Source organism: Anomaloglossus baeobatrachus, chromosome 1, assembly GCF_048569485.1.
Source record: "Anomaloglossus baeobatrachus isolate aAnoBae1 chromosome 1, aAnoBae1.hap1, whole genome shotgun sequence".
NCBI classification, from domain to species: domain Eukaryota; kingdom Metazoa; phylum Chordata; class Amphibia; order Anura; family Aromobatidae; genus Anomaloglossus; species Anomaloglossus baeobatrachus.
In genome coordinates this window covers 654,788,719-654,803,668 of record NC_134353.1, presented here as the reverse complement: position 1 = coordinate 654,803,668, position 14,950 = coordinate 654,788,719, and the positions used below count along the sequence as shown (strand labels likewise).

At 48.5% G+C, this 14,950-nt stretch overlaps 1 protein-coding gene across 1 annotated transcript in view; it reads left to right on the top strand.

Annotated features, from left to right (window-relative positions):
* POLE (DNA polymerase epsilon, catalytic subunit) overlaps nucleotides 1-14,950 on the top strand; it is a 239,812-nt gene that overhangs the window by 119,835 nt on the left and 105,027 nt on the right. The window contains exons 25-26 of the mRNA XM_075319950.1: nucleotides 1,674-1,869; nucleotides 3,804-4,018. Of these exons, the coding sequence (XP_075176065.1) occupies nucleotides 1,674-1,869; nucleotides 3,804-4,018 (411 nt within the window). The remainder of the gene's footprint in view (nucleotides 1-1,673; nucleotides 1,870-3,803; nucleotides 4,019-14,950) is intronic.

Sequence of the window (14,950 nt, the reverse complement as noted above, 5' to 3'; positions counted from 1 at the left end):
TATATTATGAGTGCAAGCCAAAAATTACATACTATATACGGATAAGGCTGCACATCAAACTTAGATAATAGTATAATGCCTCAAGCATATGGACAAATATTGGAATATACAATGAAAAATGCTACTTGCTAATTTGAACATGTGAATAATGAATTGCATACCTGCCATGAATATTAGGAAAAAGGAGATATTTAGCAATCGCATTGATCAATGTAACTGAGCCCCAAGGCCTCGTCAAGGCATATCTCTATATTGGGGTCCCTAGCTCTGTGACCCTAACTGTGTGTCATCTCATTGCAATTAAAAACTGCTGTGGGTGGAGAGGGGTAACTAAGGACTTTCTTATATAGGAGATGGAAAAAACATGGCCGAAAGGGGCGGAGCTGTGTTCACATTCAGAAAAAAAACTACATATAACTGAATAGGATAACTGAAGTGAGCACTAATATATATATTATGAGTGCAAGCCAAAAATTACATACTATATACGGATAAGGCTGCACATCAAACTTAGATAATAGTATAATGCCTCAAGCATATGGACAAATATTGGAATATACAATGAAAAATGCTACTTGCTAATTTTTTTTTTTTTTTCTGAATGTGAACACAGCTCCGCCCCTTTCGGCCATGTGTTTTCCATCTCCTATATAAGAAAGTCCTTAGTTACCCCTCTCCACCCATAGCAGTTTTTAATTGCAATGAGATGACACACAGTTAGGGTCACAGAGCTAGGGACCCCAATATAGAGATATGCCTTGACGAGGCCTTGGGGCTCAGTTACATTGATCAATGCGATTGCTAAATATCTCCTTTTTCCTAATATTCATGGCAGGTATGCAATTCATTATTCACATGTTCAAATTAGCAAGTAGCATTTTTCACTTTTAGTGTAATACTTTGTGCGGCCTCCGGAGGCATAGCCTATACACCCAATTGTCTGGGTCTCCCAATTGGAGCTAGAAGAAAAGGAATTTACGGTAAGTAAACAAAATTCCCTTCATTCCATAGATCCAAAAACATAGCTAGTTGTATTTTACAGATGACTAAGCTTGCCACAGGGATCTAACTAAAGTATTATTGTCATGCGCACTAGGAACCGTGGTACGCTTGTTGAGGTGAGGCTACAATGGGTCTCTTAAGGTCTGACTGCCGTGTTCAGATTATTATGTCATGTGTACACTTCGAGAATAAAATAACGGACTACGAGTCAGTTATGAACCTTCTCCATGACAGATGCCAGAGATTCTGTCTCCGTTTATTGTTCAGAAAACTTTATAGTTCTAGTTAAGAAAAGGGTGTAGACAAAATATATAGTCCAATTAAATATCGCAGGTCGGGCTCAGGGCGTGTAGCAACTTGCATAGTCTTTACTGGATTGGTTGTTCCAAACTTTCAATCTCCTTATCACCTTAGGCATTGTCCACGATGCAGGCGCCATCTTTGAATTACATGTGCTAGCATTCTGTATTAAGAAAAATCACTATACAATATGTATGTTAGTAAGAAACAAAAGCATTTATTAATATATGTTAGGCTACATTAACTAAACTATCTCGTATTTGGGTCTGTGAAATGGCTGAGTTAAGTATTTCAGTTTACTCAATTCCTACCCTCAGCATGCTTGTCTTGTACGGGTTTTTTTTTTTTCTTACAATCTGTTACCTCCATAGGTATGCTGTGTTTAATGAAGATGGCTCCCTTGCTGAGCTTAAAGGGTTTGAAGTAAAGAGAAGAGGAGAATTGCAGCTGATCAAGATATTCCAGTCTTCTGTGTTTGAGGCTTTCCTCAAGGGGAGCACATTGGAGGAGGTCTATGCTTCTGTCGCCAAGGTGGCAGATTACTGGCTGGATGTGCTTTACAGCAAGGTGATTGGCCAAACTTGTGTATAATTATTACATCGCATCACAGATTTAGAAAATCTTAAGCTGCTAATAGAAGGCAAAACCAGAGCCATTTACCGTGTAGCTCCATGTTATCTTCTGGATTCTGTTAATTATACAGTTAGGTCCAGAAATATTTGGACAGTGACACAATTTTCGCGAGTTGGGCTCTGCATGCCACAACATTGGATTTGAAATGAAATCTCTACAACAGAATTCAAGTGCAGATTGTAACGTTTAATTTGAAGGTTTGAACAAAAATATCTGATAGAAATTGTAGGAATTGTACACATTTCTTTACAAACACTCCACATTTTAGGAGGTCAAAAGTAATTGGACAAATAAACCAAACCCAAACAAAATATTTTTATTTTCAATATTTTGTTGCGAATCCTTTGGAGGCAATCACTGCCTTAAGTCTGGAACCCATGGACATCACCAAACGCTGGGTTTCCTCCTTCTTAATGCTTTGCCAGGCCTTTACAGCCGCAGCCTTCAGGTCTTGCTTGTTTGTGGGTCTTTCCGTCTTAAGTCTGGATTTGAGCAAGTGAAATGCATGCTCAATTGGGTTAAGATCTGGTGATTGACTTGGCCATTGCAGAATGTTCCACTTTTTTGCACTCATGAACTCCTGGGTAGCTTTGGCTGTATGCTTGGGATCATTGTCCATCTGTACTATGAAGCGCCGTCCGACCAACTTTGCGGCATTTGGCTGAATCTGGGCTGAAAGTATAGCCCGGTACACTTCAGAATTCATCCGGCTACTCTTGTCTGCTGTTATGTCATCAATAAACACAAGTGACCCAGTGCTATTGAAAGCCATGCATGCCCATGCCATCACGTTGCCTCCACCATGTTTTACAGAAGATGTGGTGTGCCTTGGATCATGTGCCGTTCCCTTTCTTCTCCAAACTTTTTTCTTCCCATCATTCTGGTACAGGTTGATCTTTGTCTCATCTGTCCATAGAATACTTTTCCAGAACTGAGCTGGCTTCATGAGGTGTTTTTCAGCAAATTTAACTCTGGTCTGTCTATTTTTGGAATTGATGAATGGTTTGCATCTAGATGTGAACCCTTTGTATTTACTTTCATGGAGTCTTCTCTTTACTGTTAACTCAGAGACAGATACACCTACTTCACTGAGAGTGTTCTGGACTTCAGTTGATGTTGTGAACGGGTTCTTCTTCACCAAAGAAAGTATGCGGCGATCATCCACCACTGTTGTCATCCGTGGACGCCCAGGCCTTTTTGAGTTCCCAAGCTTACCAGTCAATTCCTTTTTTCTCAGAATGTACCCGACTGTTGATTTTGCTACTCCAAGCATGTCTGCTATCTCTCTGATGGATTTTTTCTTTTTTTTCAGCCTCAGGATGTTCTGCTTCACCTCAATTGAGAGTTCCTTAGACCGCATGTTGCCTGGTCACAGCAACAGCTTCCAAATGCAAAACCACACACCTGTAATCAACCCCAGACCTTTTAACTACTTCATTGATTACAGGTTAACGAGGGAGACGCCTTCAGAGTTAATTGCAGCCCTTAGAGTCCCTTGTACAATTACTTTTGGTCCCTTGAAAAAGAGGAGGCTATGCATTACAGAGCTATGATTCCTAAACCCTTTCTCTGATTTGGATGTGAAAACTCTCATATTGCAGCTGGGAGTGTGCACTTTCAGCCCATATTATATATATAATTGTATTTCTGAACATGTTTTTGTAAACTGCTAAAATAACAAAACTTGTGTCACTGTCCAAATATTTCTGGACCTAACTGTAAATGTGCCGCTGAATTGATGCATGTATATACATTATTATATATCTGATATGCTTCGTACTCTAAAAGGCAAGTTTATCATATGCAATATTTTTTTATATATTGTCATATTTTGTGTCCTTTTTATAACTGTTTTCTTTCCTATTCAGGCTGCCAATATGCCAGATTCTGAGCTGTTTGAATTGATCTCTGAAAACCGTTCCATGTCTCGGCGGCTTGAGGATTATGGGGAGCAAAAATCTACATCTATTAGTACTGCCAAGCGCCTCGCTGAGTTTCTTGGTGATCAGATGGTTAAGGATGCTGGGCTTAGTTGCCGATATGTCATATCACGCAAGCCTGAAGGATCTCCAGTTACTGAGAGGTATAAGCAAAAGAAAGAAGAAAAATAATTGAAATTAAACATTGAGAGCTATCCTATTAATATAACAGCTGCCACAATAGTATTTTTGTTCAAATTTAAATATACATTTTTTTTTTTTAAATGCGTATTTTTATCAAAAACCTTCTGGTAAAATTGTAAGGAAAAAAACCTCCACACTAACCGCATGCTGACCACAAAAATCATGCACCTTACTATCAGATGGACCCCCGGTTTAGACTGCAGAAAATAGGTGAAAACATATTTTATTTCATGAGTTAAACATTCCTGGCCGTCTAAAGAAGGGGGAGGGGTCAATATAACTAATTTTAACCCCTTCACAACAACTGCCATACATGTGCGGTGCTGGAGGAGGCGCATTTCCGCAAATCGCCGCCTGTATACGGTGCTACGATCTGGCCGCTTACAAGCAGAGCCGGAAAAATCATCAGCAAGTGTCAGCTAACGTCCACGATCTGTGCTTGTACTGATCGTGGCTGTTTAACTCTTATGATGTCAGTAGCCACAGTAACATCGATTTGCTCGTAGAGGGAGGGAGTTCCCTCTCTGCTCCGATCGGCACAACGTGATTGCGCTATACCAATGGTCTCTATGGTAAACCCGTGACATGTAATGGCCCTGGGGTCGCCAAGATACGGATGCCTGTGAGGTCCTGTCTGTGTGCCAGTCACTGATCTAATGTCCTGCAATGTAAAAGTCCTGGGACTAAAAAAAAAAAAAAAAAAAAAAAGTTTAAAAAGGAAATAAAGGATGAAAAAATATACTAATAAATTACATATATTTTATGTAAAAGAAACCCCCAAAAACGAAAAAGTACAGATTTCTCTGACGCCTCATTGGGGGACACAGGACCATGGGTATTATGCTGCCCATCCATAGAAGGACACTAAGTAGATGCAAAAGCATAGCTCCTCCTCTGCAGTATACACCCCCTGGCCAGGCCAGGCAGTCTCAGTTTTAGCTTAGTGTCTATAGGAGGCACTTCCTTTCAAGGTTTGTTATTTTTTGAGGGCGACTGTTTCCTTTTGGGACCGATCTCCCACTACCATCAACGGGCGGGAACGTGAAGTGTTGCCTACACGTACCCCCTCCCGCGACGCTGGATCCTGGGCTGGACGACGGGTTCCATAGACACCGATTTTCCAAAGCCCAGGGCAGAGGCACAATTCCTCAGCACCTCTTTGCAGGCTCTGAGTTGAATATGGCATCAATTCCTCAGCCCCTATTTGCAGGCTCTGAGTTGAATATGGCACCGTTGTGACCGGATACAGCAAGCTGACTCTGCTATTGTCACTGCCTGGATTGAAGCAGTGTTTAAGGTGAGATCCCCTTGACTGGTTTTCCAGAAAAAGGGAGAAAAGGCTGTGCAGGAAAGGCTCCCAGGGCTGAATATACAGTATTTATTATGAGAAAGTCCCTGGCTAATGCAAGGAAGAGAGCCCCAGGAATCCTGAACACAGTGTTAACTTTTCCCTAGCTTGCTGGCTGGAGATGGGGGGGGAAGTCCCTCCTGTTTACAAACTCCTGCACAGATAATTTCCCGGTGGCAGGGGGGAGGGGGTGGCTAGAGAATCACAGAGCTCAGGGACTCGCCCTGTTTATTATCTGCTCTGTTTATTTGATCTAGCAGAAAAGCCGGCTGATAACCACCAGTGACACACTGTGTGCTGATTAGAGGGAGGAAAACTATCAGAAGCTCCTTTCCCGACGTTTTTTACTACCCACAGCGGGGGGGGGCACACTGACTACTTCTTCGCGCTCTTTTAGCGCTAAGCCCCGCCCCCCGTGGCCGCGCTAAGCCCCGCCCCCCCAGGAAAGGGAAGATCTCCAGCTATCGGCTGATTCTGGTAAGGGGCTGCTTACTGTAGCTTTGCTGAGCATTGCTCCCCCTCCTAGCATACTCCTATCAGGAACATGCAGAATTCAAAAGGCACTAAGAGGGCTAAGGCTCACATAGTCTATTATTCAGCCTGCACTGCCTGCCACGTTGAGCTACCACGTAAACGCACCTCTTCTCTCTGTGAGTCCTGTGCCCCTATAGCCCTCCAAGACCCCCCTGCCACCACCGCCGCAACCGTCAGCCCAGAGCCTAGGGCTCCCAGCCCACCGGAATGGGCACAGTTTCTGTCCCAATCCATGGAAAAACTGTCACAGAACCTGGTTCTGGCTATGCAATGTCGTCCTCCACACCCTTCTGGGCCCCTGGACGGAACGCAGCCCAAGGATACCCCTATGGAGGATCCTTCTGAGGTAATCCGGGCACATGCTTCACCGGTTGCAGGGATCAGGAAAAGAGCACACGGCCGAGTGTCTCCAGCGGGCTCTCCCTCGGAAGCACACAGGGCAGGCTCTCCCACACGCTCCACGGCTTCTGAAGAGCTGGAGGAGGGAGAATGCTGTTTGTACCAGGAGGATTCCTTGGTTTCAGCCTCCCCAGATGATCAAACTGAGAAAAACACTGTGGAAAGAAAGCGCAATAGGGTCTTACCCCAGACAATTGGGGAAAATCAAGGAGGGTGGTCTTACTCACCTATAGGGGTTGTGAAAGTCACAACGCCTATACCAGCATATAAAAGTATCCAAGCCACGGCAGCGGACCCAAGGTTAGCAGATAACAGAAAGTAGTAGATAGGGATGTTAAACCGCGCCACTGACTCAGCCGATCCAGGAGATTAATGGATAGGTGTTGCTTTAATTCATTACACAGATCAGGTCAACGCGTTTCGGGAGTCGCAGCTCCCTTCATCAGGACAGTCTGGCAAGCAAAACACATCCCTGTGATGTGTTTTGCTTGCCAGACTGTCCTGATGAAGGGAGCTGCGACTCCCGAAACGCGTTGACCTGATCTGTGTAATGAATTAAAGCAACACCTATCCATTAATCTCCTGGATCGGCTGAGTCAGTGGCGCGGTTTAACATCCCTATCTACTACTTTCTGTTATCAGATGATCAAACTGCAATAGACTCCCTTATAGCAGCAATCAACCAAACTCTGCATGTGGAGGATCCCCCATCCACTACCACTGACCATGTGGTCTCCTTTAAGAGGGCAAGGAAACCCCAAAAGGTTTTCGCTGATCACCTTGAGTTTCAGGATATACTCACAAAGCAAAGGGAGAAGCCTGACAGGCGCTTCGGTAATCGAAAACTCATGGAGTCCCGGTACCCTTTTGCCTCACCTGCCCCTAAGGGCTGGGCCGATCCGCCCTCGGTCGACCCCCCCGGTCTCCCGCCTTACCACAAAGACGCTCTTGTCTTTACCCGATGGTTCCTCCATCAAGGACCCGACAGACAGGTGGAGCACCTCGCCCGCTCTGCTTTTGAGGCTGCGGGTTCCTCCCTCTCGCCCTCCTTTGCCTCTGTGTGGGTCGCAAAGGCAATCTCGGTCTGGGCAGAATCACTTAACCCTTCGCTTGATGAATCCCAGTTCCCTCATACCTTCACAGAGGTAACAGCTCAAATTGCCGCTGCGGCGGAGTACCTCATGCAGGCCTCCATGGACGCTGCTACCTGCGCAGCGTTTGCCGCCTCAAATACCATAGCCATCCGTAGAGCTCTCTGGCTCCGACAATGGCGAGCGGACTCTGCCTCCAAGAAGTCTCTCACGGGCCTCGATTGTTTGGCGAACGTCTGGACAAGCTAATTTCTGACGCCACAGGAGGAAAGAGTACCTCCTTCCCCCAGCTGAAGTCCAGGACATCCTTCCCCAGACGTCCACAGTCCTCGTTCCGCTCCTTTCGGAACTCATTTGGTTGGTCGACACCCCGTGCTGTCCCTGCCACCAGCCGCGGACTACGCAGGGACCGACCTCAGCTCTCCCCGAAACCTACTTCGTCATGGCAGCCTAGACCGAAACAGTCCAGGACTAGGGAGACTCGGCCACGACGTTTTACCCCCTCATCACTCCTTCGGCGCCCCGGAAGACACACTCATTGTAGGAGGTCGACTGCGGCTCTTTCAACACAGAATTCCTCGCATCCATAGACATCAAGGACGCGTACCTGCAGATACCCATCGCCCCAGATCACCAAAATTTCCTCCGCTTTGCAATTCAGGACTCCCACTTTCAATTCGTAGCTCTACCCTTCGGCCTTGCCACCGCACCAAGGGTCTTCACCAAAGTCATGGCGGCCGCCATGAGCGTCCTTCACGCCAGGGGAGTGGTCGTTCTCCCTTACTTGGACGACCTCCTCATCAAGGCCCCCTCCTTCCGCGACTGCTCAACCAGCGTACAGATCACTGTGGACACCCTATCACACTTAGGGTGGCTAGTGAATCTGGACAAATCATCCCCGGTCCCCTCACGATCCATCACCTTCCTGGGCATGTCCCTGGACACCCGTCGGGGCTTGATCCCTCTCCCTCAGGACAAGGCGATCGCTCTTCTATGAGCGGTACGTTGCCTTCTACGTCCTCCGTCTCGCTCCATTCGATTCAGCATGAAAGTGCTCGGCAGGATGGTGGCGGCTATGGAAGCAGTACCCTTTGCTCAACTGCACCTCTGCCCACTGCAGCTAGCCCTTCTAGCGGCCTGGGACAAGAGCCCCTTCTCCCTGGACAGACATCTTCACCTGACGCCTTCAGTCAGGTACGCACTCCGCTGGTGGCTTCGGTCCTCATCCCTATCGAAGGGGAGATCCTTTCTCCCAGTGAACTGGCTGGTCCTGACCACGGACGCCAGCCTCCTAGGCTGGGGAGCAGTGTACCGGCACCACACTGCTCAAGGACATTGGATGCCCCAGGAGTCTTCCCTACCCATAAACACCCTTGAACTCCGCGCGATCTTCCTCGCGCTCAGAGCGTTCTGCCCTCTGCTAGCGGGTCGTCAGATTCGAGTCCAATCGGACAATGCGACAGCTGTAGCCTATATCAATCGGCAGGGGGGCACCCGCAGCAAAGCGGCTTATCTCGAGGCCCACAAGATCCTCAGCTGGGCCGAATCAACGGGATCAGTGATATCAGCGGTACACATACCGGGGGTAGAGAACTGGGCAGCAGACTTTCTAAGTCGCCAAGGCCTGGCCGCCGGAGAATGGTCTCTCCACCCAGATGTGTTTCTACACATCTGCACTCGCTGGGGCACACCAGACGTGGACCTAATGGCCTCAAGGTTTAATGCAAAGGTACCCGCGTTCATAGCCAGGTCACGCGATCCGCAGTCCATCGGCGCGGATGCTCTAGTCTGCTCCTGGCACCACTTCCGCCTGCCTTACATATTTCCACCTCTACCCCTGCTGCCGCGGGTGATCAGGAAGATCAAGGCAGAGGGAGTCCCGGTGATACTGATAGCACCGGACTGGCCCAGGCGCGCCTGGTACGCCGAATTAGTACAAATGCTCACAGACGCACCGTGGCGCCTTCCAGACATCCGATGGACCCGTAGTCCATCGGCGCGGATGCTCTAGTCTCTTGAAGTCGCTTCCGTGTACCTTACATGTTTTTCGCCTCTGACCCTGCTGACGCGAGTAATCAGGAAGATCAAGGCAGAAGGAGTCCCGGTGATACTAATAGCACCGGACTAGCCCAGGTGCGCCTGGTAATAAGAATTAGTACAGTTGCTCATGGCGCCTCGTAAGCATCCCAGACTTGCTGACCCAATGGCCCATTTCCCATCAGAACTCCAGAGCCCTGAAGCTGACTGCATGGCCATTGAGACCTGGGTATTAACAAGAGCGGGATTCTCCCCCGCGGTTATTTCCACCATGATCAGCGCCCGAAAGCCTGCTTCATCCCGCATTTACCACCGTACGTGGAAAATCTTCCTTTCATGGTACAGAGAAACTAACGTCCAGCCTATGCCTCTGGCGATCCCCAGAATTCTCTACTTTCTACAGTCTGGCTTGCAAGCGGGGTTGGCTCTCCGTTCCCTTAAAGGGCAGGTCTCAGCGCTCTAAATCTTCTACCAATGCCGCCTGGCTCAAAAAACGCAAGTCAAGACCTTCCTCCAGGGCGTTTCCCATCTAGTTCCCCCGTACAAACGGCCGCTGGACCCATGGGACCTCAACCTCGTTCCGGACGGTCTCCAGAGGTCTCCCTTTGAACCCCTCAAGGAATCCTCCCTAGCTCTTCTGTCCTGGAAGGTAACATTCCTGGTGGCAATTACGTCCATCAGACGGGTTTCGGAGCTAGCAGCACTGTTGCTGCGAGCCGTTCCTGATCTTTCACCAGGACAAGGTGGTTCTGCGCCCCCTTCCGGATTTCCTTCCAAAGGTTCTTATCCCGTTTCATTTGAACGAGAACATTGTTCTGCCTTCATTTTGTCCACACCCAGTTCATAGGGTGGAAAGGTCTCTGCATTCGTTAGACCTCGTCAGAGCTCTCAGATATTACATATCCAGGACTGCCCACTTTAGGAAAACGGACTCTTTGTTCGTCATTCATGAGGGGCCTAAGAAGGGACAGGCAGCTTCAAAGGCGACTCTGGCTCGCTGGATTCGCTCTGCGATCCAGGAAGTCTACCACCTGCAACTCAAGCCCATGCCTAGTGAGCTGCGGGCTCATTCCACGCGAGCAGTTGGCGCTTCCTGGGCCATTCGGCATCAGGCTTCAATGGAACAGATGTGTAAGGCTGCGACCTGGTCTAGCCTACATACGTTTTCAAAGCATTACAGAGTCCATACCCAGGTTTCAACTGAGGCAAATCTGGGTAGGAAAATTCTGCAAACGGCAGTAGAGCACCTCTCTTAGTAGGCGCTCCAGGCTGTCTGGGACTGGTTCCTAGTCCTTGGGTTGTGTTGTCTTCTTTTATGTTTCCCACCCATGGACTGCTTTAGGACGTCCCATGGTCCTTTGTCCCCCAATGAGGCGTCAGAGAAAAACGGATTTTTGTGTACTCACCGTAAAATCGTTTTCTCTTAGCCATCATTGGGGGACACAGCACCCACCCTCTTGCCCTGCGGGGCCTTGGTTCTCTCAGTACCTTATTTGGTTTTGACTCTTCTTTTCTCATGTTCCTCTGTTGAGAAGTTTTTTTACTGCTTTTTTCTTCTACTGCTTGTGTACTAAAACTGAGACTGCCTGGCCCGGCCAGGGGGTGTATACTGCAGAGGAGGAGCTATGCTTTTGCATCTACTTAGTGTCCTCCTATGGATAAGCAGCATAACACCCATGGTCCTGTGTCCCCCAATGATGGCTAAGAGAAAACGATTCTACGGTGAGTACCCAAAAATCCGTTTTTTTTACTGCCGCTTTGTGAACAACCCACTCTATATAAAACTGTCACAATAGTTAACACCTTCAGGTAGTTATTGCAACATTTAGAAGGTTGTGATAGTAGCAAAACCTAAAAAAGGCATATAGCATATATATCTGGTATCTCTGCAATCGCACCACTGAAAGAGTAAAACTGTCCAATCACTTATACTGCCTGGTGAATAGTGTAAAAAAAAAAGCAATTCTTGACCTCCTTTGATTTAGTCATTCTTCTTCCCAAAGATCGCAGTAAGGCTTGACTAACATTTTTCATGCGAGCTACGCTGAGCGCTTACACCGAAGTTTATAGTAAATCTCTGAAATAGATGACAATGTCCCTGATGGAAGATTCCCTATAATGAGGCAGATGGAGTCACCTCGCCTTCAGTCTGTCCTGTGATGCAGCAGTGTCCATCTTTTTAAGTGTGTAGAAAAGTGCGAATAACCACAGTTTTGTGCATTTCTGAAAAAGACAATGCTGACCAGAGGCCAGATGGAATCGAGAGTAACTCTGCTACCTCATTATATGGAATGGATCCCTCAGGGGTGGCATCTGAATCACATCATTCATAAGATGTATACCCCTATGTAAGTGCTCAGCGTAGAGCATGTGATAAATGTGATCCAGAATTATATGTAAAATGTACCTTATATAAGCTTCCACTAGGTTCACAAACAAAACTAATCCCCCCCCCCTTCTGAGCCCCACAGTGTGCATTAACCATTTTTAGGCCCCACTAACACTTGCGCTATTTTGACGCAAACGGAATCCGTCAGTAATGTAGTACAGTTAATTTATTTACAGTGGAAGCGCGACACCATGTGGACACAAGCGGGTACTGCATGACACACACACGCGGCATATTAACGCGCTTCCACTGTAAATAAATGAACTGTACTACATTACTGACTGTTCCCTTTTGCGTCAAAATAGCGCAAGTGTGAAACTAGCCTTATAGTGTTTATGTTTGGCATTTCTGTAAATTCTGAAAATTTCTCCTGAGTCAAATAGAGCTCCTTCCCTTCTGAGTCTCATCATGTTGCTAAGTACAGCCACATATGGTGCATTGCCACGCTCAGCAGAAAATGTGACTCATTTTGGTGCCATTCTTACCTATTTCCCTGTGGGAAAATGTAAAATATGGTGCTAAAACAAAATTTTGGGGTAGTATAATCTTTTTGTTTTCATCACCCAATGATATAAAATTTTGTTTGATTGCTCTCAGTGAGATAAACAGAATTAAAATTTTGTAGTTGTGATACCGTGTTAGCCAGTTTTGCCTCAACTGGCTAACGCAGTACCAAAACGTTTTTCTTTCTTCATCGTTCCTTATGGGAGACCCAGACCATGGTGTATAGCTTCTGCCTCCGGAGGACACACAAAGTACTACACTCAAACGTGTAGCTCCTCCCTCCGGGCTATATACACCCCCTGGATGACAATCTAACCAGTTCAATGCTTTGTGTTCCAGGAGGTCACACACACACATGCATTCTCTGATTTTTCATTTTTAAGATTTTTGATTCAAAGATATGGAAGAAAAGCGGGTCCAGTCTGGACTCCCGGCATGTCCCTTCTCACCCCACTGTGTCGGCGGTGCTGTTAAGGTTGACTTTACAAGGCTGGAGCCTTCACATGCTGTGCTCCTTCACCATCCTCTGAGGCTCTGGCTTTAAGTGGGAGCCATCACGGTCCTCTCTGCTTTGCAGGAGACCGGTCTCCATCCGCAGCCCTGTCAGGATCCTGCTGGACGGAGCGTGTAACCCCCCCCCCAGGGACATGGCCCTGCGTCTCAAAAGCTAAGTATTGAGACGTTTTTCAAGGGTCCCGGGTATATTTATTGTGGGGAGAGTGTGTCTTTTGACTTTGCTGTGAATTCCGGCCGGTTCTCTGGGTTTTTCCTGAGAACCGCGCCGAGGGTGCCTGCTCGTCGGCCGCATGTAAAAATATAGGCCCCGGCTTCAGTTGCGGCCTAGTTTCTGTTTCATTCCCTCTGCATGTCAGCCTTGCAGGGGAACAGTGCGGCGCCGCCCACCGGCCGATCAGCACAGGGGAGGACACTCCTCTCTGAGGAGATGTTTCCCTCCCCTGTATCTCTCCTTGGCCCTCCGGATTCCCGCTCTTGGGCTAATCCCCGACCCCCCTCCTCACTCCAGAGCCATTTTATCAGCGTTCTCACACTGATCGGAGCTGGCTGCTGCAGCTGCTGCATCCACTGGGGGTCCGAGCTGTGGAATCCGGAGGGCACACAAAATAAGCGGTCTGGTTGTGGGCTTTATTATACACTCTCAGGGGATCATTCTATAGGAGTGTATTCTTTACTGCAGAGCCTCCACCTCAGCAGCATGTCTGTCACTAGGAGCAAGTCTGCTAAGCTGTACTCTATATGCACTGCATGTAAGCTCATTCTGTCTGAGCCGAGCACGATCCACATTGTGATGCCTGCTCTAACATGGTGGTGCCTCAGCCTGGAGCCTCTTCAGGGGTCCCCCCGGCTGCTCCGGCCCCGGTGGCTGAACCCCCGGCTTGGGTAGCATCTTTTTCCAGAGCTATCTCCCAGTCTTTTGCCGACTCCATGGGACAGCTGTCCCGGACTCTGCTGACCATGCATCAGCCCCCTTCTCAGGGCGCCTCTGCTGCTCCGAGCTCTGCAGAGCTCTCAGAGCATGTTTTAGGACCCCGTCCTCCTAAACGGAGACGCAGGGACCCTTCTCCTTCCTCGTCCCACGGCTCTGATTCACGAGCTGAGGTGCAGGGCGAGGAGGATACTTTTACTGTGGGTTCAGACGCTACCTCTATGTACCCCATTGACTTATCTGTCGCCGCAGACCAGGAGCTCTCTTCAGTGGTGGCTTCGGCCCCTCTCTCTGTCACAGGGACGCTCCTTCCTGACTCCGTCCTGGGTGATCCTCACCACGGATGCCAGCCTCTCCGGCTGGGGAGCAGTATTTCTCCACCACCGAGCACAGGGCACTTGGACTCCGTCCGAATCAGCCCTCTCGATCAATGTGCTGGAAATCAGGGCTGTTCTTCTAGCTCTCGTAGCCTTTCACCACCTGTTGGCGGGCAAGCACATCCGAGTCCAGTCAGACAACGCGACAGCGGTTGCCTACATCAATCACCAGGGCGGGACTCGCAGCCGCCTGGCGATGGAGGTTCAACGAATCCTTCAGTGGACGGAGGACTCCAAGTCCACCATATCCGCAGTCCACATCCCAGGCGTAGAAAACTGGGAGGCCGATTATCTCAGCCGTCAAACCGTGGACAGCGGCGAGTGGGCCCTGCATCCGGCAGTGTTCAGGTCAATCTGCCGCAAGTGGGGCACTCCGGAAGTGGATCTAATGGCATCCCGGCACAACAACAAGGTCCCGGTTTACGTGGCTCGCTCCCACGATCCTCAGGCCTTCGCAGCGGACGCGCTGGTTCAAGATTGGTCTCAGTTCCGTCTGGCCTATGTGTTTCCCCCTCTGGCTCTCTTGCCCAGGGTTCTGCGCAAGATCAGAATGGAGGGCCGTCGGGTCATAATCATTGCTCCGGACTGGCCCAGGCGAGCTTGGTACCCAGATCTGCTCAGTCTGTCCGTAGAAATGCCGTGGCATCTCCCGGACCGCCCAGACCTTCTCTCTCAAGGTCCGTTTTTCCGCCAGAATTCTGCGGCTCTCAGATTGACGGCGTGGCTCTTGAGTCCTGGATCCTGACAGCTTCAGGCATTCCTTCTGAGG